The sequence below is a fragment of the Ochotona curzoniae genome, unplaced genomic scaffold (assembly GCF_017591425.1).
Source record: "Ochotona curzoniae isolate NIBS_2020 unplaced genomic scaffold, NIBS_Ocur_1.0 scaffold_274, whole genome shotgun sequence".
NCBI lineage: Eukaryota > Metazoa > Chordata > Mammalia > Lagomorpha > Ochotonidae > Ochotona > Ochotona curzoniae.
This window is the reverse complement of record NW_024467101.1, coordinates 2,764,139-2,785,841: the sequence shown is the minus strand read 5'-3', so window position 1 is coordinate 2,785,841 and position 21,703 is coordinate 2,764,139. Positions and strand designations below refer to the sequence as shown.

At 42.4% G+C, this 21,703-nt stretch overlaps 1 protein-coding gene across 1 annotated transcript in view; it reads right to left on the bottom strand.

Moving 5' to 3' along the window:
• The window catches only part of LOC121171848 (contactin-associated protein-like 5), a 462,350-nt gene that overhangs the window by 272,161 nt on the left and 168,486 nt on the right, over positions 1-21,703 (bottom strand). The window contains exon 7 of the mRNA XM_041003565.1: positions 9,802-9,942. Within this exon, the coding sequence (XP_040859499.1) occupies positions 9,802-9,942 (141 nt within the window). The remainder of the gene's footprint in view (positions 1-9,801; positions 9,943-21,703) is intronic.

The window sequence follows — 21,703 nt, the reverse complement described above, 5'->3', positions numbered from 1 at the left end:
AAGCACATTGAATAAATCTTTAGGAAAATGTTTACCACAAAATGCAAGGCACGGCATTATCAATAACATTTTCTTCGGGCCCGGCGTGGTGGTGCAGTGGTTAAGGTCCTCGCCTTGCACGCCCGGGATCCCATATGGGTGCCGGTTCTAATCCCGGCAGCCCCGCTTCCCTTCCAGCTCCCTGCGGGGACCCTGTACTCGCGTGGGAGACCTGGAAGAGGCTCCTGGCTTCGGATCGGCATAGCATTGGCCATTGCGCTCACCTGGGGAGTGAATCATGGGACGGAAGATCTTCTTCTCTGTCTCTCCTCTCTGTATATCCGCCTTTCCAATAAAAATAAAACAAATCTTAAAAAAATTTTTTTTCTTAAAATATACATTCAATGTGAAAATGAAATCCACAGACATGTGAGTCCTCTATGTTGTAAATTCTAAAGGTTCATCCTGAGCCACACAGACTTATTTTCACGCATTCTGATACATTTGTAAAAAGAAAAAAAATCAGGTAATGATTTTATCAAACCAGTGAATGACCCCCTAAGCTGGTCAACCATAGAAAGGCACATTAACACCCTAACTAAAGGGGAAAAAAAAAAACTTCAGCAAAGATGATGGCTAAAGTCTGAATATTTGTGTCTCCCCCAAATTCCTACCGAAATCCAATCCCTGATGTTGTGATGAGATGCGGTCTTAGAATCTCGTTTCTTAGGAAACGAGCTCTCAGGCCCAGGGGAGCTGATCTGTCCCCAACAAGTGAGGACTCTGAGAACAGTCTCCCACCCACAACCTTGCATAAAGTGTCAACACTGGGGCTCAAAGTGCGGCCACTCTTGTCCCTGACTCCCCAGACCCTGGGACTGTGTGGAGCAGGCTGTGGGTAGGGGCGGCCATGCTGCTGTTTAGGAGCTACCGATATTTTGTTGTGGCAGCTCTAATGGGATGAGTCAGCAGCCACCTCCCTCTTACTTATTTTCATTTTCCTTTAAGTCAGATCATTCTTCATGTGACCTTGAAGCTACTTAGTTTCAGGTCTCCTAGAGAAAGTAAAAAGATGACGGCTTCGGAAGTTAATAATTGGGAAATTTATTATTATTTTGTTTTCCCCAGAGCCAGAGGAGCACAGGGCTCAGATGCAGGTGATGTGAAAGTCAGATTGGTCGGATGGCAGTGAAAGACAGCAGGGATGTGCCGTTAACTGCTTTTCCAAGCGATTCCTTCCATCAAGTGAGGGTATCATTTATCACTGAGCATACACGGAGAGATGAAACACAATGCCCACGACAGGCTGGAGAGATGACAGGCTTCACTAGACAGTGGTGAGCTTTCTCCGAGCACCTTGCACAAGTTTCTAGGTCACAAGAAGGTAAGGCAAAGATCAGTCTGTCGTGGGTGTGCACAGATGTGTGTGTGTGTGTGTGTGTGTGTGTGTGTGTGTGTGCGCGCTCACGACTGCCCATTCCCTCATCTCTGAGTCACATTCTTACCTCTGGAGTTGCAAGGACTAAGCAACCCTGCACCCGTGACTTGCACACAAAGATGGTGAGCATCCTTGGGTCCCACTGCTTATCTTCATGGCTGTTTTATTCAAGTTCCCTGGGAAGGGAACGAAGAGTCGCATTTAAATATAAAGAAGGGGCCCAATGGCATGGTAACCTAGTGGCTAAAGTCCTCGCCTTGAACACACCAGGATCCCATATGGGCACCGGTTCTAATCCCGGCAGCCCCACTTCCCATCCAGCTCCCTGCCTGTGGCCTGGGAAAGCAGTCGAGGACGGCCCAATGCATTGGGACCCTCACCCATGTGTGAGACCTGGAAGAGGTTCCTGGATCCTGGCTTCAGATCGGCATAGCATCGACCGTTGCGCTCACTTGGGGAGTGAATCACCGGATGGAAGATCTTCCTCTCTGTGTCTCCTCCTCTCTGTATATCTGACTTTCCAATAAATAAATAAATCTTTTAAAAAATATAAATAAAGAAGTATTCTACTTGATCGAATCTGGACTAGCGAGTGCCACTGAAATGCACAAAGAATCAAAACAGGTACGTTTATTCCCAACCCACTTCTTGACTTACAGTTAGAGAATAAAGTTCAGACTCATGAACTAAGGCTACTATCAACAGAGAAATAGCAACAGAAACAGAGCTACCATCAATCTGCTTTGGCTGCTAAAAACAAATAAACAAAAACAAATAAACAAAAACAAATAGACAAATAAACAAAACTAGGTTTTGAGCCCAGCGGAGTAGCTTAGTGGCTAATGTCCTCGCCTTGCAGCTTTGCTTAAGCTGGGATCCCATATAGGTGCTGGTTCCTAACTCAGCTACTCCACTTTTCATGCAGCTCCCTGTCTGTAGCCTGGGAAAGCAGTACAGGACTGCCCAAAGCCTTGGGATCCCATGTTCATGTGGGAGACCCGGAGAAGTTTTCTGGCTCCTGGCTTTGGATCAGTTCAGCTTTGCCAGTGGTGACCATTTGGGGACTGAACTAGCAGACGAATGATCTTCCTTTCTGTCTCTTTTCCTTTCTCTGTATAGCTGACTTTCCAATAAAAAAATAAAGAAATATATATATTTTTTTAAAAAAATCAGGTGTCACTCTATTCATTATTTATATAAAACTGTAAATAGTGTTGACTAGTCCATCAGTTTCAGCTGAGTGAATTGATGATTTCATTAGTCATAGCTCCAGTGTATCGGGTGCTTCCCACACTGCGATCAACATGTTATAGTTAGGTTTATGCTGCGTAAGAACCCTTTGCAGAAGGCACTAGAGTCGTCCACACTGTATGACTGAGGGTGCCAATGTTTGATAACCTGTCCACTTTCCTGAAACGCAGTGACTGTTAGGGCTGCAAACTCAAGCAATCTGTCAGTATAATGCTGCCTTGTGCTGCTGGGAAGAGAGGACCGGTCCACCCAGCTGGCCCAGAGCGAGCAGAAAAGAATTCTCTGGTTGTTGGGCAGCTTCAGCCACAATGCCGGGATGATCATTACCCATGCCTCACGTGGACCATCAGCTATTCAATCCCTTGATTTCAGTTATTCAGCCAAGAAGGTAACAAAGTCAGTGGACAAGCTCTGTTAGCACCAAGGCCATTTCTGTCCCCTTGGGTTTTGTTCTTACTCATTTGCTTTTTCCCTCTCATTCTGCAGAAGACAAAGCAAAGTGGTATGAACATTTCTAATACGCTCTCACTCTAAGAAAATAGTTTTAAGACCTGCAGTAAAATGAGTGAGGTTTCTCGCAGACCACAGAAAATCAGGTTATTCTTATTGCCTCTGCAAAAGGGGATATAGCACTCAACCAAGACATCCCCCCCCCCAAAAAAAAGGGCATCATTTCTTGTGAGTTACAATGATGGAACTAATCACATTCAAGAACCAACCGGGGCAGTTCATTTCTTATTCTGGGCATATAATAATACACATTGCAGGGACTGTTCACACTCGTCCATGGATCGTTTGGTTTCTGATTCTTATATGGGGCTCTATTAGCAGAGGATGGAGAATTTAAGGAAGAACACTAAGGTATTTTTACGTCTACTTTAAGCTGTTAGTTCTACAGCATTTTGAGTTGTAGAGAACTGTCTTGTAGTCAAAATGAACTATAAAGACTAAATGGAATGCGGATCTCCAGGGAGGCATGCGGGTCCCATGAGGAAGGGAAGACAGATTGCAATGAGGATGTGGCCTGTTGCTGCCTGCTAACACAAATCGGGAGATGCTCCTTGCTTGAGCCTGCAATGACACTGCGCCTCTTAGGGGCATCATCACGTCCCCGTTGCCTGGTTAGCTGATCCCTTGACCTTGAAACTCTTGAGTTTCATAACACACAATAACCTAGAGAGTTTGAGCACCGAGGAGAGACCAGAAGTCATGCTTCCCCAGAGTTCTCACTTACTGCTATTCTGGATTAGTGAAGCAGAGCTAAGCTGAATCTGTATCTTTGGAAGAACCTCTCAATTGGACCACAATCCTAAAGAGTCTGTACTTGAGTCATGAACAGTGCAAACCATTCCTTCCCACAAGAGATTTCTAGCAAATAGGCCTGGCATGCAAACGTGTGTGTATGTGAGAGTATGTCTTTACTAACATACATTCTCACATGATGTTTGACAAAAGCCAAAAGGAGGAAGAAAGGTTACATGCATTTCTTCTTTTCACTTCCGAAGTTGAAAACTCAAAGCTATCCACCGGCACATGTAAAACATCTTCTGGGTGGCGGGTATCTTCTAAGTGTCTTAGGGTGAAACGGATTCTTGGTGCTTGCCTTAATAACCCTGTCAATTCAATGCTGAGGAATACAAGATAGTAGCAATGTCTTATGCAACCAGGTAAGTGCTGCCCACGTGTCAAACCCGCAAAGAGATTTGTGTAAGTTTTGGTTGGTGATTCTCTCGGAAAAGATGATGGGAGTTGTCAACACTGAGAAGCTTGGACTGAAACAATAAAACATGGGAAAAACAAACAAACAAACAAAAAACTAGGGAAGCGTCTCCTACGCGGTTTGATGACATTCGGAGGAGATGAGAAACAGTACAAAACCATTGGTCTTTACAAATAAACTGAGGGTGTGTTCCATGCAGAAGCAGACAAAGGGCTAATCATGAAACAATGTGAAGACAAACCCTCTCACAGTAAGAACCCAAAGGATACAAATATGGACACTGAGAGTATTTATCAAGAACAAGTCATGGGCCCAGGGGCCGTGGCCTAGCGCCTAAAGTCCTTGCCTTGAGCATGCCGGGATCCCATATGGCCACCGGTTCTAATCCCGGCAGCTCCACTTCCCATCCAGCTCCCTGCTTGTGGCCTGGGAAAGCAGTCGAGGACGGCCCAAAGCTTTGGGACCCTGCACCCATGTGTGGAAGATCTGGAAGAATTCCTGGATCCTGGCTTCAGATCAGCACAGCACCGGCCGTTGCACTGACTTGGGGAGTGAATCATTGGACGGAAGATCTTCCTCTATGCCTCTCCTCCTCTCTGTATATCTGACTTTCCAAAAAAAAAAAAAATCTTAAAAAAAAGAATAAATCATTACTTATCAAAAATAACCTTGAATCTAGGTGAACTACATTGCTAATTAAAGATACAGCCTAGCGCGATAAATTAAGGAAAAAAGATCCTTTTATTTACTATACACCAGAACCAAAAAGGATACACAAAGACTAAAAATTAATGTATGGCAAAGGATATTCCATGGCAAGAAAAAGCAAAATCAAGTAGCAGTAGCAATCCTAATATCAGAGAAAAATACACTCTTTGACAGAATTGCTGGGCCAAGAAACAAGAAAGAACATGATGTAGTGATTCAAGGGGTCCATTCACCAGGAAGATGTGGCTATTCTACATGGGTATGCACTCAATGTGGGGTGCCCAGCTATGCAAAACAAATGCTAATGGATCTTAAGGTTGACATAAGCTCCAACAGGCTAAAAATAAATGATTTCCATATCCCACTTTTACACCGTATACATTAGCAAGACAAAAACCAACAAGGAAACAACAGAACAAATCTACACTATTTACCAAATGGACCTAATTAATGTCTAGAGAACATTTCCTCCCACAGCTGCAGAACACACATACATTTGATTAGTAGATAACGTTCCCTAAAATGAACCACATGCTAGTCCACACAGTAACACTCAATACCTACATACACACACCTACATACATACACACCTACACACACACACACATACACACATACACACATACATACACACCTACACACATACATACACACCTACATACATACACACCTACATAAATACATACACACCTACACACATACATACACACCTACACACATACATACACACCTACACACATACATACACACCTACACAATACATACATACATACACACCTAGCTACATATATACACACCTACACACATACATACACACCTACACAATACATACATACATACACACATACATACATACATACACACATACATACATACACGCCTACATAAATACATACACACCTACACACATACATACACACCTACCTACCTACATACATACATACACACCTAGCTACATACATACACACCTACATACATACATACACACATACATACATACACACCTACATGCATGCATATACACACCTACCTACATACATACACACCTACACACATAGCTACACACCTACATACATGCATACACACACCTACCTACCTACCTACATACACACCTACATACATACATGCCTACATAAATACATACACATACATACATACACACCTACATACATACATGCATACCTACATACATACATACACACACACCTATATACATACATAAACAGCTGTGCATCTTTTCTAAAAGAGAATAAAGATGCAATTTAAAACCACAAAAAAAGCTCAAAAATGTGTGAACACGTAGAAACAGAGTAACAGACTCCCAACTGAATGGTGGGTCTCAGGGTAAATCAGAGTGGAAACAAAACAATCCTTTGAAATTAATGAAGATGATAAAACGAAATGTCAAAACGTATGGGGCACAGCATTGTGGAGTATGGGATTAAGAAGGAAAGAGAGGAAGATCTTCCCTCTGATGATTCACTCCCCAAGTGAGTACAACGGCCAGTGCTGTGCCAATCCGAAGCTAGGATCCAGGAACTTCTTCTGGGTATCCCACACAGGTACAGGGTCCCAAGGCCTTGGGCCCTCCTGCTTTCCCAGACCACAGGCAGGGAACTGGAAGGGAAGTGGAGCTGCCGGGATTAGAACTGGCGACCATATGGGATCCTGGCACGTTCAAGGCGAGGACTTTAGCCTCTAGGCCACCACGCCAGGACCCAAAAGGGACATTTATAGAAATTAACCCTGACATCAAATCAGAAAAACATCAAACGGATGATTGAACAAGGCAGCTCAATGGCCTAGAAAAGCAAGACATTTAGCAGCAGTTAAGTTTCCCCAAAGCCTACCCCTATTTAGTACTAAGGAAAGAAATAATTAAGGTTACAGACAAAATCAACAAACATGAAACAAAAAAAGAAATATGCAAAAGGCAAAAGAAATTAAGATCTGGTTTCTCAAAAATATGGGCAAAGTGGCACATCCTTGGCCCAAATACAAAATTAAAAAAAAAAATGGAGGGGATTCAAAATTACGAAATCATACATGAAAAAGGAGATGTCACAACCAATACTACAGGAATAAATTTTGAAAAATCATCCAGACTTACAACAAATAGCTATATGCCAGACACAGCGAAATCCATAAAGAAAGGCTAGATTTTTTGACACAAAAGAGTTGCCAAAATAAAGTCATGAAGACCTAGTAAAAAAAAAAAAAAAGACCCATAATTATAGCAGAGATTAACTCTAATAAGAACTCTCTCAACAAAGAAAATTCCAGGGATAGATGACTCCACTGTTGAATTCTACTACGCTTTTAAAGAACAGATTCTAATTACCCATAATGTATTCAAAGCTACTGCAAGGGAGAAAGTCATTTCAACCACTTTCCCCGAGGCAGCAGCACCTTAATCCAAAGCCAGGAAAAAGGGTACAGCTCCCCAAGAAGAACTATAGACCAACGATCCAGATGAACGCAGACGATAAATTCTTAACAAGATGCTAGCGACTCAAGTCCAACAGCATCTGACTCAAGTGGGATACACTCTGTTATACAGACAGGGTTCATAAAAAACGTAAAATAAGGAATTTGCTAAATAACATTAATAATTGGATAATAAAACTGATAACGATTATCCTAATGAAAACAGAAGAACGATTTGATACAATACAACATCCTGTCATGATAAACAACAACAAACAAACCCTTAAGTAAATCTTGTATAGAAGGGAACTGCTCAAGAATATCAACGTATGACTAACCTACAGTTAGTATCATACGAAACAATGAGACAGCTGGACATTTTCGCAAAGATCGGGAAGCAGACAAGGATACCCACTCCACATCGCTACTCATTATGGTGCTGGAAATTTTAGCCAGGGCTTTGCACAAGAAAGAAACCAAAGAAACACGAATTGGAGAGGAGGAAGGAAAAATCGCAGGTAACATGATCCTTCACATAGCAGCATTAAAAGACTCCACTAAGAAATTATCGTTGGAACTCCTACGAGAGTGAGGCAAAGGTGCAGAATCCAAAACCGACACACAGAAATCAACACGTTTGTGTACACAAGCACTGTCCTAGCTGATGAACAATTGTGTAAGGTCAATCGTATTCACAATAGTGGGGGAACACTTAAACACCATGGGGCAAACTGCAGAGGGATAGAAAAGTTATCTAGGATGCAAGTTAAAAAGAAACTCCAAAAGTCTGTGAGCATTAGGGGAATGCTAATACAAGCAGAATGGGATTGTACCTCACCCTTGTTAGAACGGTTACCAATCAGAAATCAGGACAATAACCAAAGCTGGTGAGAATGTGGGGCAAGGGGAATCCTCCTAGTATGTTAGCAGCATTTTATTTAACTTCACGGCATGGTAAATTTCTATTTTTCTTCTTGTTGTTGATCTTGTATTCTTGCATTGTGGCTTTTCGTTTAACGGGATGTATGGTAACTGTGTAATGGACACTCTCATACCCAGATGTGAGGATACAATGCAGTCTGCATCTCTACTTCCAGATAATGATGGACTCCCATAAAACTGTTTACTGTATCTTGACAATAGGATGCTGGACTCTGCCATTGTCCATGCCCGCAAGGATGGACATATGACTGTGTATGAAGAACTATGTTATAGTAATGATACAGGGGAACTGAGTCATGGGGGAGGTAATTGGGGAGGGGATAAGGGAAATCCCAGAGCCTATGGAACTGTATCACAAAATCATCATCATCATCATAATAAATAATGCGAATATATATATATATAAATATATAAAAGAATGTTAGTGGGATTATAGACAAATACAATCATGGTGGAGCCAGAAATCTGAGAACAGGTCCACCATATCATCCAGCCTCCTAGGATTTTACATAAACAAAACACAGCATATAAAAGTGCTATTTGTATAGGCATTGTTTATTACTTTTCAACTAATAATAGTTAAGATTTTAAGTCAACACCGATGCCCACCAATTGATGACTGCATGATAAAATTGTGACATAGATATGAGAGAATATCACTCAGCCATAAAGAAGAATGAAATCCCCAGATGAGAAGTTTTGCTCATTTTGACTACATTTTTTTGGTACTCTGTGTATTAGTTACTATGACAATTTAAAATCTGATTATTGTAATAACATGAGTAAAATGGACATTTGGCGATTTGATTCTAATACTCCGGAGGAACAGTACATTTTATTCTTATGACTTCTTTATTTCACTGAGAGTTCAGTTTTTGATTATAAAGTAAACGGAGAGTAGTTCATTGCAAAAATTGAAAGAAAAATGAGAAATGAGTTGGAAGAAACAGGAGAAGGACAGAAGCCTCATTTTACTTGTAAAACCACACATGAAATTTATTCCATTTGTGTAACTATTTAAAAATCAATAATAAACATAACTTGCTGTTTCCTAGAGATAAAGCAAAAATCCGTGTTCCCCCAGTGTGCACAGCCGGTCCTAGCCACAGCTGCAACAACCCACAACTGGAACAGCTGGATTCTCCCTGTGCTTCTCCAGTTGGCTGGCTTCTCCCAGGAGTGCACCCAGATGGAGCCCATGCCGCCCTGTGTCAGCTCGAACGCTCTCAGAGACTCAGAGAGCCAGAGAGACAGACATGGAAATACGAGAGACAAAGCTTACCCCGAAGTGGTAGAAATCAAGTTGTAAAAAAAAAAGGGGAGATCTACTTACCACGGTCGAGATCTGATGCTTCCGTCTCTTAGCCAGGTCAATTATGTTTACGCCATTGTAGTAAAGGTTTTCAATACATCCATGGAAATTTTTCTTTAGAAAGGTCCCAGGTTTGCCTGGTACTGGAATTCCTCCAAAACTAAGCTTTATGGGAGAAAATTAAAAAAAAAAAAGTTCTTGGTTATTAATCATAAAGAAATAGACAGGAAAAGTAAACAAATGTGATAGATTAAAACATGTGCATGAGCCAAGTGACCCAAATAATTACAGATGACACTTGATTACGCATTGAAAAGGATACTGATTAGCGTATGTAAAAAATATCTGTAATTGCATAATCCTTAAGGGCTTATTTTATGAAACTATTTTTACTTCCTTTTCTAACCACTTGATACTAGGCAAAATAATAATTTAGAGATGGAGGGGAAAGAGAAAAGAAAATCAATGCCTTTGTATTTAACATCTTTGCAAGCATCCTAGAGAGAGTATAGCCATCCCAAGCAGATGACAAAACATAATTCTATTCATTGACGCCGAGACCCAGATAAAGCCTAATTAGATGCAAAATGACTAATGCAAAAGATTACTCACAAATTACTATCAATAAAAATAAAAACCAGGAAAGAATCTGAATTGGTATGATATTTTTATAAGACAAGTAAAAAAATCAATATCATGGGATCTTACGGACGTCTCAACAAGGCTATTTATTCAAGTGTGTAGATGTGTGTGCGTGTGTGTGTGTGAGAGAGAGACAGAGAAAGAGCATATAGTTGAGTATAGTTGAAGTTCAAGCTGAAAGTGACATTTCAAAGCAACGGAAGGAAACAGGGTTAACACCAATATAACTATGCAAGTACTCCTGCTTCTCTAGGTGGTAGGGAGAGCCTTCCTAATCGTGTTTGTTTTTAAAATAGTATTCCCATTAAAAATCATAATCAGTGTCAGCAAAAGTGATAACAAACTATTATCCCATAACTTCTAAGTAACTTTCCGTGTTTGCTCCCACCCAGCCTGTCAACACTGCTGACACAATTTGCAACCAATAGTAACTCATAAGCAAACTGTTCTGTATCACATTCATTTCCCTTTTCACTGCAAGTGTTTTGCTGAAGGTGGGAAGCATGGAGACAGAAGTCACAAAACGATCATGGGTAACTCGCTATCACCCTGATTCCTGTATTAGAGCTGTCTTAAGTTCCACATAGTCCAGAGCAAGGCAGCCACAGCGGAGATGGATCGGCAGTGTCTGGAGGGAGGCAACAGAGGCAGGTCTGAGGGTACAGTGTGGGGCAGTGTGCTTAGGGATTCTGGACCCATAAGGTCAGAGGCACAAATGTGGTGGTCTGAAGCTCTCACACACGTGCCAAGGACTGGTGGCTGTGTCTGAAGGCCCAGGTGGGTCCAGGTGTCCACACTGCACAGCTTTTGGCTACGCCAGACACTCAAGACAATGGCTGAAGAAGCTGGCACTTCATTGCCCTGCCCCAAATCCGGATCAACCAGCAAATATGATGTTGTCTCATGAAACAAGAGAATGACATACCTCCCAATACAGAACAGGAATCACTCTTTTGACAGTCTGCCCAGGAAGAAAGAAACAGCCCCAATGACACCTGTGCTGCACCATTATGTACTTAATTGTAAACAGGCATCAACCAGCTATCATCATGATTCAGTTTCAACTCTTCTCCGTCAAGAGAAGGCATGGCCCAAGTCATCAAGTGTGTGTGTGTGTGTGTGTTCCCTTAACCTTAGCCACCTTGGCCAACACTTTATTTAATGTGCATTTATTTTGCTGCTCAAACCATGAGTTCAACTGAAACCAGTCAGAAGAGTGTTTGCCTGCCTTGGGCCTGATTCCAGATGTTCCAGATGGCTTGCTTGCGAATCTTGCAGGGAGAGGCACCCGTGAGCTCCGAGGAGGTGACGTGACAACCAAAACTGTGACCAGCTATTAGACCATGAGCATACCACACATCACTTCAGGGTCTGCTGCCTCAACAGCCCTGGGTCTTTCTTGATCAATGTCATTGTTCTCTAGCTCTCCTTTCTTGCCGAGAAGTGGATGGTGGTCTTTATCTGCAGTATGAATAGGGCCTGCATGTATAGGGTATGTTTCTATAAGTATATTTATCAAGCTAGGGAAATAGAGCATATTTTATACAAGCCTTCCTTAGCTTGATTTGCAACGCTTTACATATTTGGATTTACAGTATGTGCTTCTACATTTGTATTTATGTCTCAAGCCCTACAAATATCCCATTCGAGAGTGCGTGACTATATTATTTAAATGAGAGTCACAGAAATGTAGCTCCAATTGAAATTTCCCCCAAATTCCTGATTAGTGGCTTCCACGAGAAGTAGCAAGCTAATTAAAATCTATCACCACCTGCCGCACAGAGCTAATATGAATGTACCTCCAAAAAATTTGTGGAATTAAACAATGACTTAGTTTTGTTCAAAATGAACTTTAAAAATCCATGAACACATTTTTCATACTATACATTTCGCACAGATTTTCGGGAACACCCCTGCCTAGTCATCACCAAAGTAATCTTCTCTTTCATTTGTTCATAAACACTTACATAAACTAAGAAGATGCATTATCATTTGTTCCTTTAGTGCACATTAAGGAAAACAATAGCTGGTTGTGTATGACACGGGGATGCTTTCCATCGTGTTCAATGCATTCTTTTAACTCACAGGTAAGAGAATTTGTAGCCTAGTTCTCTGTTTAAACATTGAGGAAATATAAAGTCACCACTTCAGAAATGAGAAGCACAGAGTGCAAGCAGAGCAGTTCCAGAGCTCAGCGCTCAAGATGAGTACTGGATCCTGCAGAGACCTCAAGGGACTGACTCCTCCCAGCAAGAGAAAGCTTGGTCCCCAGAGGGCCCCTTGGTCCACTGGCTATGCAGACCTGGAGTTCCTCACCCACTCTGTGTGGCGGGTTGTGTTCATAATACAGAAAATGATAAAGTCATACAAGAGGGAACTTTTATAGGTCACACAAAAGGCCTCACACAACGGAAAGCCTTTCGTTTTTCATCTGTTTTTCCTTCGTTCTTCATATTTACATCAACTCATCTTCAAATCCTTGTCTTATTCCATTAATTCTCGTCTATCTCAGCCTTCTACTTTAACTTTGCTACTGAGAATCCAAAGATGGGAGAAAAGTGATTATTATTTTAAATAATCTGTGGCAATAACACAGGAGGGAGGCAAGCTTCCCTACTGACCTGTAGCTATTTAGATCATCTAATAAATAGTTGGATGATGCCTGGGCAATTCTTTAAACCTGTCTGAGTTGCAAGAACTCTGGCCATGAGATGAGAACTGGCAGCAGTAAGGCTGTGGCAAAGAATGGTTTCTGAGCATGGGGAACCAGTTAGTTCATATTGGGAGAAACACAAGGGTTGATCTATATTTTTTTCTACCTTACAGAAAGAAAATTAATTCATTTAAACAATAAACATTCGTTCTCAATGCTTTATCAGATACGATGCTACGGAAATAACCAAAAATAACGATAAAATGTCTCAACCTTTATCATGTACTTAAGTTCTAAAATGAGTAGGGAAAAAGAAATAAGTGAACACATTTAGTTACAAATTATAAAGTTATAAGAGTTTTCTTTAAAAACTATGAGTAACAGAAAAACAAACTTTCAATTTAATAAACAAATATGAAGCTTTTCACATCATAGGTTCTTTTTGTTGCTCAGTTCTTTTTAAAGACTTTTTTTTTTTAAAGATTTATTTTTATTATTTTTTCATTGGAAAGGCGGATATACAGAGAGGAGAGACAGAGAGGAAGATCTTCCGTCTGATGATTCACTCCCCAAGTGAACGCAACGGTCGATGCTATGCCGATCCGAAGCCAGGAGCCTCTTCCGGGTCTCCCACATGGGTGCAGGGTCCCAAAGCTTTGGGCTGTCCTGACTGCCTTCCCAGGCCACAGGCAGGAAGCTGGAAGGGAAGCGGGGCTGCCGGAATTAGAACCGGCGCCCATATGGGATCCCGGGCGTGCAAGGCGAGGACTTTAACCACTTGCGCCACCGCGCCGGGCCCACTGTTTAAAGACTTTTTAAATTGCAAAGTCAGATATACAGAGAGGAGGAGAGACAGAGAGGAAGATCTTTCGTCCGATAATTCACTCCCCAAGTGACCGCAATGGACAGAGCTGAGCCATTCCGAAGCCAGGAGCCAGGAGCTCTTCCAGGTCTCACACACAGGTGCAGGGTCCCAAGGCTTTGGGCCACCCTCGACTGCTTTCCCGGGCCACAAGCAAGGAGCTGGATGGGAAACAGGGCTGTCGAGATTAGGACCGGTGCCCATATGGGATCCTGGCATGTTCAAGGCGAGGACTTTAGGTGCTAGGCCACTGTGCCAGGTCCACTCATTTCTTCTACAAATATACTTCTGCTTATAGCACAAAAAGGTTAAAGAATATACAGCTAAAGGCCCACCCCTTTCTTCTTTAATCCCATGCTCAGAAATCTAAACTACTTGCAGAGAAAGTTAGTGTCTTCTCAGAAATGTTTATGTCTTTTATTTCCTTTCCAATTTATATATTCCTTTCTGTTCTTTTAAATGGTATTATTTGCCATTGTAGTTTAGTGTACAATTTATATTGGAGATAGTTCCATAACAGAATACAAAAACACTTTCTCATCCTTGCACCTTTTTTTAAAAAAAATCTTTTAAATTTCGTTATTTGCTTTTAAATCTTAACAGACATGAGGTTGTATGTTTTTGACAGTATGTGATGGTTTTGTATGTGTATAAATTACATGATGACCAATCAAGGTAATTACATGTCCATTTTTAGAAAATTTATTTTTTTTAAAATAGGAAGAACATTTAAATTCTATTTTCTAGTTTTTAAAATAGAAAAAACACACAGTATATTAACAAATTGTCATCGCGCGACTATGCCATAGAGTAATAGAATTTTTTACTACTGTATAACTGACACCAAACCCTTCTAATACAAAAGCACGGCCCACACTCATGTTCTTTCCCTAACCTCAGGTGTCCCTGTCTGTCTTCCTTAGCACCCTGCCTTTTATCAAAAGGAGTTCACTGACTTCAAGGAGTGATCTGAGGAGTCACTTGCTTCTCCAGTAGACAGTCAGATGGCAGTATCGTCTAGAAGGAAATTCTACATTTACATTCAGTAAACTCTTTCCCTTCCCTGCATCCTGGCAGGCACTGGAGCCCACCAGATCATGGAAAATTCCCTAAAGACCATGGTATCACTGACCAATCAAGAACCTTGCGGACACGCCCCTCTCGTCCATTTTTCTGTCTGTAGGACCCTTCACTACGGCTCCTCTGGGAGCCTGGGAATGCAACAATAGATGCCCGACTCCTTGCTCTGCCTTTTGCAATAAATACTTTGGATTTTTCCACCACCCAGATGTCAGTGATTAATTTCCTGTGCCTTGGGAGAATGGACCCAGCTTGGGGTTTTCTACAGTAATGCCTCCATCAAGTTTTGGGGTGTTATTTGGCAACACTATGTAGTAGTCATCCATCAAGTTTTTCCCATCTCTCCCCTGCCCCAATTCCCTGCCCAAATTCTGGTAATCTGCACTGTATTTTCAATTCCTACAGAATCATCTACGTTTCATCTGCACACATGAGAGTGTGTGATATTTGTCTTTTGCGTTCTGACGTGTACTAGTCAGTGTAATGACCACCCCGCCAGTTCCACTTTTGTCACACAACTTTGGCTTTTCATAGATGAGCATACGTCAGGCTGTCTCCCTTTCTTGAATTTATTGTGATAACCACGGCAATGCCAATGTCTGTTTGAGAGATGGACCCGATTTCCCCGGGATATATACCCAGTGGTAGATATTGCTGAATAACATGTTAGTTCTGTAGTTTCTGAAACCCCCCAACTGTTACTGGCAAAGAACTAACACATCTGCTTTCCCACTGAGTGCAAGAGCTTTCTTTTTCTGCATCCTCACCAACAGTTGTTGTTTTCCGCCTTTTGAATAACCATTTTTCTAGAGGGAGGTCATGGTTTTGATTTGCGTTTTCTTGATGAGCGAGGTTGCATATTTTTCATGCCCATTTTACTCAAATGCCATTCTCTTACATAAGCTCATTTCACCCACTTAGGGAGTGATCAAATATCCCCAGGCGAAGTGAACGCTGATTCATTGACTGGTAAGTATAAAGGAATCCTCTTCAGGTTCAGACACAGAAGGCCAAGGAAGGAGAAGCCGAACACTGCGGCTGCCCATGGGCACTGCTCCCCACACCAAGAGAGATGCCACTTGATCCAAAGGAGTCAGATGACTGCAACATGAGCTCTGCTGTTGCCATCAAGCAGAGCCCGACTCCGGGCTGTAAGCAGGCTGCAGAGAGCATGATGATCTCAAGCCTCAGCAGCCTCTGGGAGGAGATGGGAGCTGACTGCCTTGGGGTGCAGCCTCAGAGCTCCCCAGAGCCCTCTGCCCTGCTGTGCTCCAGGGGCTCTCAAGGTACCAGCCAAGACTCGGATCAGCTGTGGTGCCAGCCTTGGGCTCCGTGGCCTGTGTGGATACATAAAGGGTTCCCAGGGTACAGCAGCTGAGCTGCTACCATGTGGGGCTCTCCAAAGTTTTTCAATCAGCCTTATTTGATGAACTTTTCAATACTTTTTTTTCTTTTATTATCCCTAGTGTGTATTGCATTATATACCTTTGCTTATAATTACAGAATAAACTCCTGGAAATAACTCCTGAGCTGTTTTTAATTTTGAATGAAACTACAGTAGCTGTAATACTGTAAAGTAGTACCACTATCTAGGTGAGAAATAGTTCTGTTTCCTTCATAATTGTCTTTATATTTTAAGAAACATCATAAAGTACTTGCCACCTGAGCTAAAACCCACGAAAGCTGAATTAAAGCTCACTGTAGCATGACTTATTATTTTCTTAATGAATAATATTGGCACTCTTTTCATCCACATATAAGAACGGTTATTCTTATTATTCTTTTTTTAAAGATTTATTTATTGGAAAGTCAGATATACAGAGAGGAGGAGAGACAGAGAGGAAGATCTTCTGTCCGATGATTCACTCCCCATGTGAGCGCAACGGCCGATGCTATGCTGATCCGAAGCCAGGAGCCAGGAACTTCTTCCAGGCATCCCACATGGGTGCAGGATCCCAAAGCTTTGGGCTGTCCTTGACTGCTTTCCCAGGCCACAGGCAGGGAGCTGGATGGGAAGTGGAGCCGCTGGGATCAGAACCGGTGCCCATATGGGATCCTGGCGCGTTCAAGGCAAGGACCTTAGCCGCTAGGCCATGCTGCCAGGCCCTATTCTTATTATTCTTAAGCAATGCTTTATTTATTTGAAAGAGACAGAGAGGGGAAGAGAGAGAGAGAGAAACTCTGGCCCACTAATTACCTCCCAGACGGCCACGAAGTCTGAGTATGGGCCAGGATTATTTCAGCAACCAAGAGCTTTATTCATTTCTTGCACATGGGTAAAGGGGCGCAAACACATAATTCAGTTTCTGCAAGCCAGCGGGGAGCTGGGGCAGGGGTGGAGCAGCTGGGATTCAACTCGTTACCCATATAGGGTGCTGGAACTGCAGACAGAGGCTTAAACTGCAACATCACAATGCAGGCTCCTGAAAAGACATTCTAAGTGTTGACATTCTATTTTTCCACTGCGCTACCTGTTATGTGTAGGACAGGTTTTTTTTTTTTTTTCACCATTGGGAAACTGTCTTTCAAATTTGGCAGAAAGTTGACATTATTATGTACGTGTTTTATGTGGATGATCGTGTGGGTTTTTAGAACTGTTTTCTGCACACAGAATCTTTTATTTCACGGCTTCTATAATTTGTTAAGAGTTTTTCTGCTGGAAAACTGATGCCTCATTTATTAAAACGTGTAACATTTGTTTTGGCAGATATTTGGATAGACATAGTTTTTTTTTACTAGTCAAACACTTTGAATTTTACTTCATAGATCATTTTATGTGAATGTACTTATTTGAACTATTTTATTTTATTCTATTTTGAAAATCATGCCTTTTCAGCATCTGTGGAATAATGAAATTAAAAATTTTGTTCTTGATGTACACCATTTCGGCAACTGGGATCCTTATCGGGGGCCAGGTAGAGCAGAAGCAATGGGTGTTGATGGAGAGCAAGGACTCCTGGGATTACAGGGATATGAAAACGATCCCTTTCCTGGGGCTCTATGGTGTGAGCTGAACCTGGCGTGGCTCGTAACAGCCTTCCTTGTTGCACTGAGGGCTCAGATGTGCAGTGATGTGCAGAGATGTACACTGGAAAAGAGAGTCCGATGAGAAGTCTAGGATCTGCATGGTTACTCTTCTAGTGTTTTCGATAGACGTTTCTAGAAGCCGTCGCCTGCATCTGCCTCCTGGATGGCGGGAGGAGAAGCTGACAACTGCTCCTGCCTCAGTGTGACTAGTCCACTAGCTGCACCATAGGAATCAGCCCTCTGCTGGATCGATGTCCCTAACGCGGTGTGAGGTGAAGGAAAGGGACGGTAAATTAACACTTTGTTGAAAGCCTTTCCCTGCACTCCTGAGGAACAGTATGTTTTTTTTTTTTTTTTCTACTACTGCTTGCCAAATTCTTTATGTGTGGAGAGGTAAGATTGTGATTATGAAGTGAATTAAAGGTGTTCATTACAATTTTTACAAAGAAGAAGGAAGGAAGGAAGGGAGGAAGGAAAGAAGGAAGGGAAAGAAAGAACGAAAGAAAGAAAGAAAGGAAAGGAAAAGAAAAGAAAGAAAGAAAGGAAGGAAGGAAGGAAGAAAGAAAGAAAGAAAGAGAAAGAGAGAAAGAAAAAGAAGCAGGAAGGAAGGGTGGGGGTGAAGATGGGAGGGAAAAAGAGAAGGCAAAAATTATGATTATGTCCTCAATATTGTGTATATGATTATATACACTAATCTGTTTTCTCCATATAAATAATACAAACTTAAAAAAAAAAAAAACGATGCGGGCCCAGTGCAATATTTCAATTGCTCAAATCCTCGACTTGCAAGTACTGGGATTCCATATGGGTGCCAGTTAGAGTCCCACCTACTTCACTTCCCGTTCAGGTCCCTGCTTAGGGCCTGGGAAAGCAGTCGAGGACGGCCCAAAGCCTTGCGACCCTGTAACTACACGGGAGACCTAGGAGGAGTTCTTGTCTTCCGCCTTCAGATCAGCTCAGCTTCTGCCATTATGGCCACTCGTGGAGTGAACCAGTGGACAGAAGATCTTTCTTTATATATCTCCTTCTCTGTATCTGCCTTTCCAATAAAAATAAATCCTTAATTTTTTTTTCTAAAGGTTTACAAAATATAGTTAGGCTTGATGTAAAACTGGCTAATGTATGGCATAGGGCAGTAGGACATGCTCTGACTGGGCCACTGAACACCAAAGATGTAACCTCAGAAACCATCCTGGACTCAAGGATATGATCTCAGGAATCGCCCTGGGAGCTGGTACACAGGACTCAAGTGTCTGACCTCAAGAACCCTCCTGGGAACTGGTACCCAGGACTCAAGTGTCTGACCTCAGGACTCCTCTGGGAGCTGGTACCCAGGACTCAAGTGTCTGACCTCAAGAACCCTCCTGGGAGCTGGTACCCAGGACTCAAGTGTCTGACCTCAGGACTCCTCCTGGGAGCTGGTACCCAGGACTCAAGTGTCTGACCTCAGGAACCCTCCTGGGAGCTGGCACCCAGGACTCAAGTGTCTAACCTCAGAAACCATCCTGGACTCAAGGATATGATCTCAGAAATCACCCCTGGTACCCAGGACTCAAGTGTCTGATCTCAGGAACCCTCCTGGGAGCTGGTACCCAGGACTCGAGGATGTGACCTCAGGAACCCTCCTGGGAGCTGGAATCTGGGTGGGCTATATGCACAAATGGGTTCATGGCAGAAAGCAAACCAATAACCTAGATTCTGATCCATGGGCACCATTTTGAAAAAGTTGGCTTTGGGCTCACACAATTGCTTTCGTTTCATCATTTCTAAACAAGGGTTCTAGTATGCTTGTGAGATGAAGGTAAGGGTGGTTTTCTTTTTCCAGGTTGATTCATGAAACATTCATGTTAAAGCAGTGAGTAGAACCGAGGACAGCAACTCCTAAAGTTCTTTCCTCCCCACATATCCTTTAAAGCAGATCTCCCACGCTGGAGACTTCTCTTGATCTATAAGTCATGTCTCCTAGCACAGCCAACCTACCTTGCTGCTTTTACAGTTAACCTGCCTTCTTCTGTGATCATCAGAGAGGGCTGGTCACACCATATGGCAAAGTCTTGACGTCTCTAAAGCAGAGTTGCTCAGAGGCAAGCTCCAAGCTGGCTGTTTCAAAGGGAACGCTTTCATAGACGCCAAGACATGTGCCCTCAAGACATCAGCTCCAATGTCACCCGTTGGGACATCACCGGAGTCTATTTCCCTTGATGCTGACATTCCATTTTATGTCACTTAACTGTGATCTCAGATAGATTCTATATAGGTAAGAGACCGCAGAGAGGCAACTTAGAAGTAAGTATTAAATCAGACAAGCAGACAAGCAGGTAAATTTTAGAATCATGCCTCGGGTCATTACAAAATATTTTGGGGGAAACGTGGGGACTTAAAGATGATTCTATGCTTTTTGCTGTCTTCATGTTCGTCAAAGAAATCTTTGTTTTAAAAATCATCCTAATGCTTCATGTGCTCTTTATTTTATTTTTAGTCAAGTCAAGAGGTTGCTAGAGCAAAGTGGTAGTCACAGGCTTCTAGTTTTCAGAAGCTAAAAAAAAAAAAAAAGCTACCTGCTCTCTTGGGCTCTGACTCAAAGAGTGACAAATGCCCCCTTGAAGTTAATGAACGACGTGTGTCTTAGAGAATCCTAAACTAAGGATCAGCTCAAGAGAGCAGATCCTCCTTACGTCAATGGTGATCAAAACCTGCAGAGTCCTGATTTTTCCATTATTCCTTACTCGTCACCATTGTCCCGCTAGCTATCACACAAGGGACTACATTTTTCTCTTGGCAGATGTCTTCTTTCTTTTTTCTTTCAGCAACCCCTTCTTTTCTTCTTTCCATATACCTTCAAATCCAGTTGTGCATGACCTGCCAAGCCTCTTGCTCCCCATCCTGCTTCTCAGACGCTGGGGAGCAGCTGAGTCCCCTGGGGTCTTCTGAGAGAGACCAGACTGCTGAGCCCTGTCCCACTTTGACTCACCAGAAAGCTTTCGTTTGTTTCCCAAGAATATCCACTGAACTGGTCCTGAGCAGACATTTAGAACCAATGGTCTAAACCATCAAACCAACCTCATCACCACCCTGAAAAAGAGCTCCTGAGTGGTCTATTGACTTCACATTCCAAGTTCTGTAACATGTTTCTATGTCTCCCCATCCTAATTTTGTTCTATTGCTAACTGCATCGCACGGTATGATGTAAATGTGTAAAAGCAGTCTGTTCAGGATCACACACACATATACGAATCACTTTCTGATATAGATAGTGCATCTTGTACAATTTGCAAATAATAATTCCACATGCACAAAATCCCTTTATTTGCATGTTCCGTGTAACAAATTGAGTCTTACGGAGAGCTTTTGATTTTTTTTCCCCTAAATTCTCTTTTGAACACCCTAAACCCCAGACTAAGTCCATGTCCTGGCATGCAATCATGATCCCAGATAATCCATATTCTGATTAAGAGTAGCAGTACGGCCTACTAGAAACTTTCTGCCATCTTTGTGGGCCGAGGTCCTGTTCCCTGCATGCAAGCTTCCTTCTCTGTGGCCTGCCCTCAGCTACTGAACTGCAAGTTCCCTCGAGTCTAGGAGAGGGCCTCAGTGAGCTCTGTGGAGTGTGTCTTAGCCCAGAGCTCAGCGCACGGTAGGGACAGACTATATATACTTGTGTA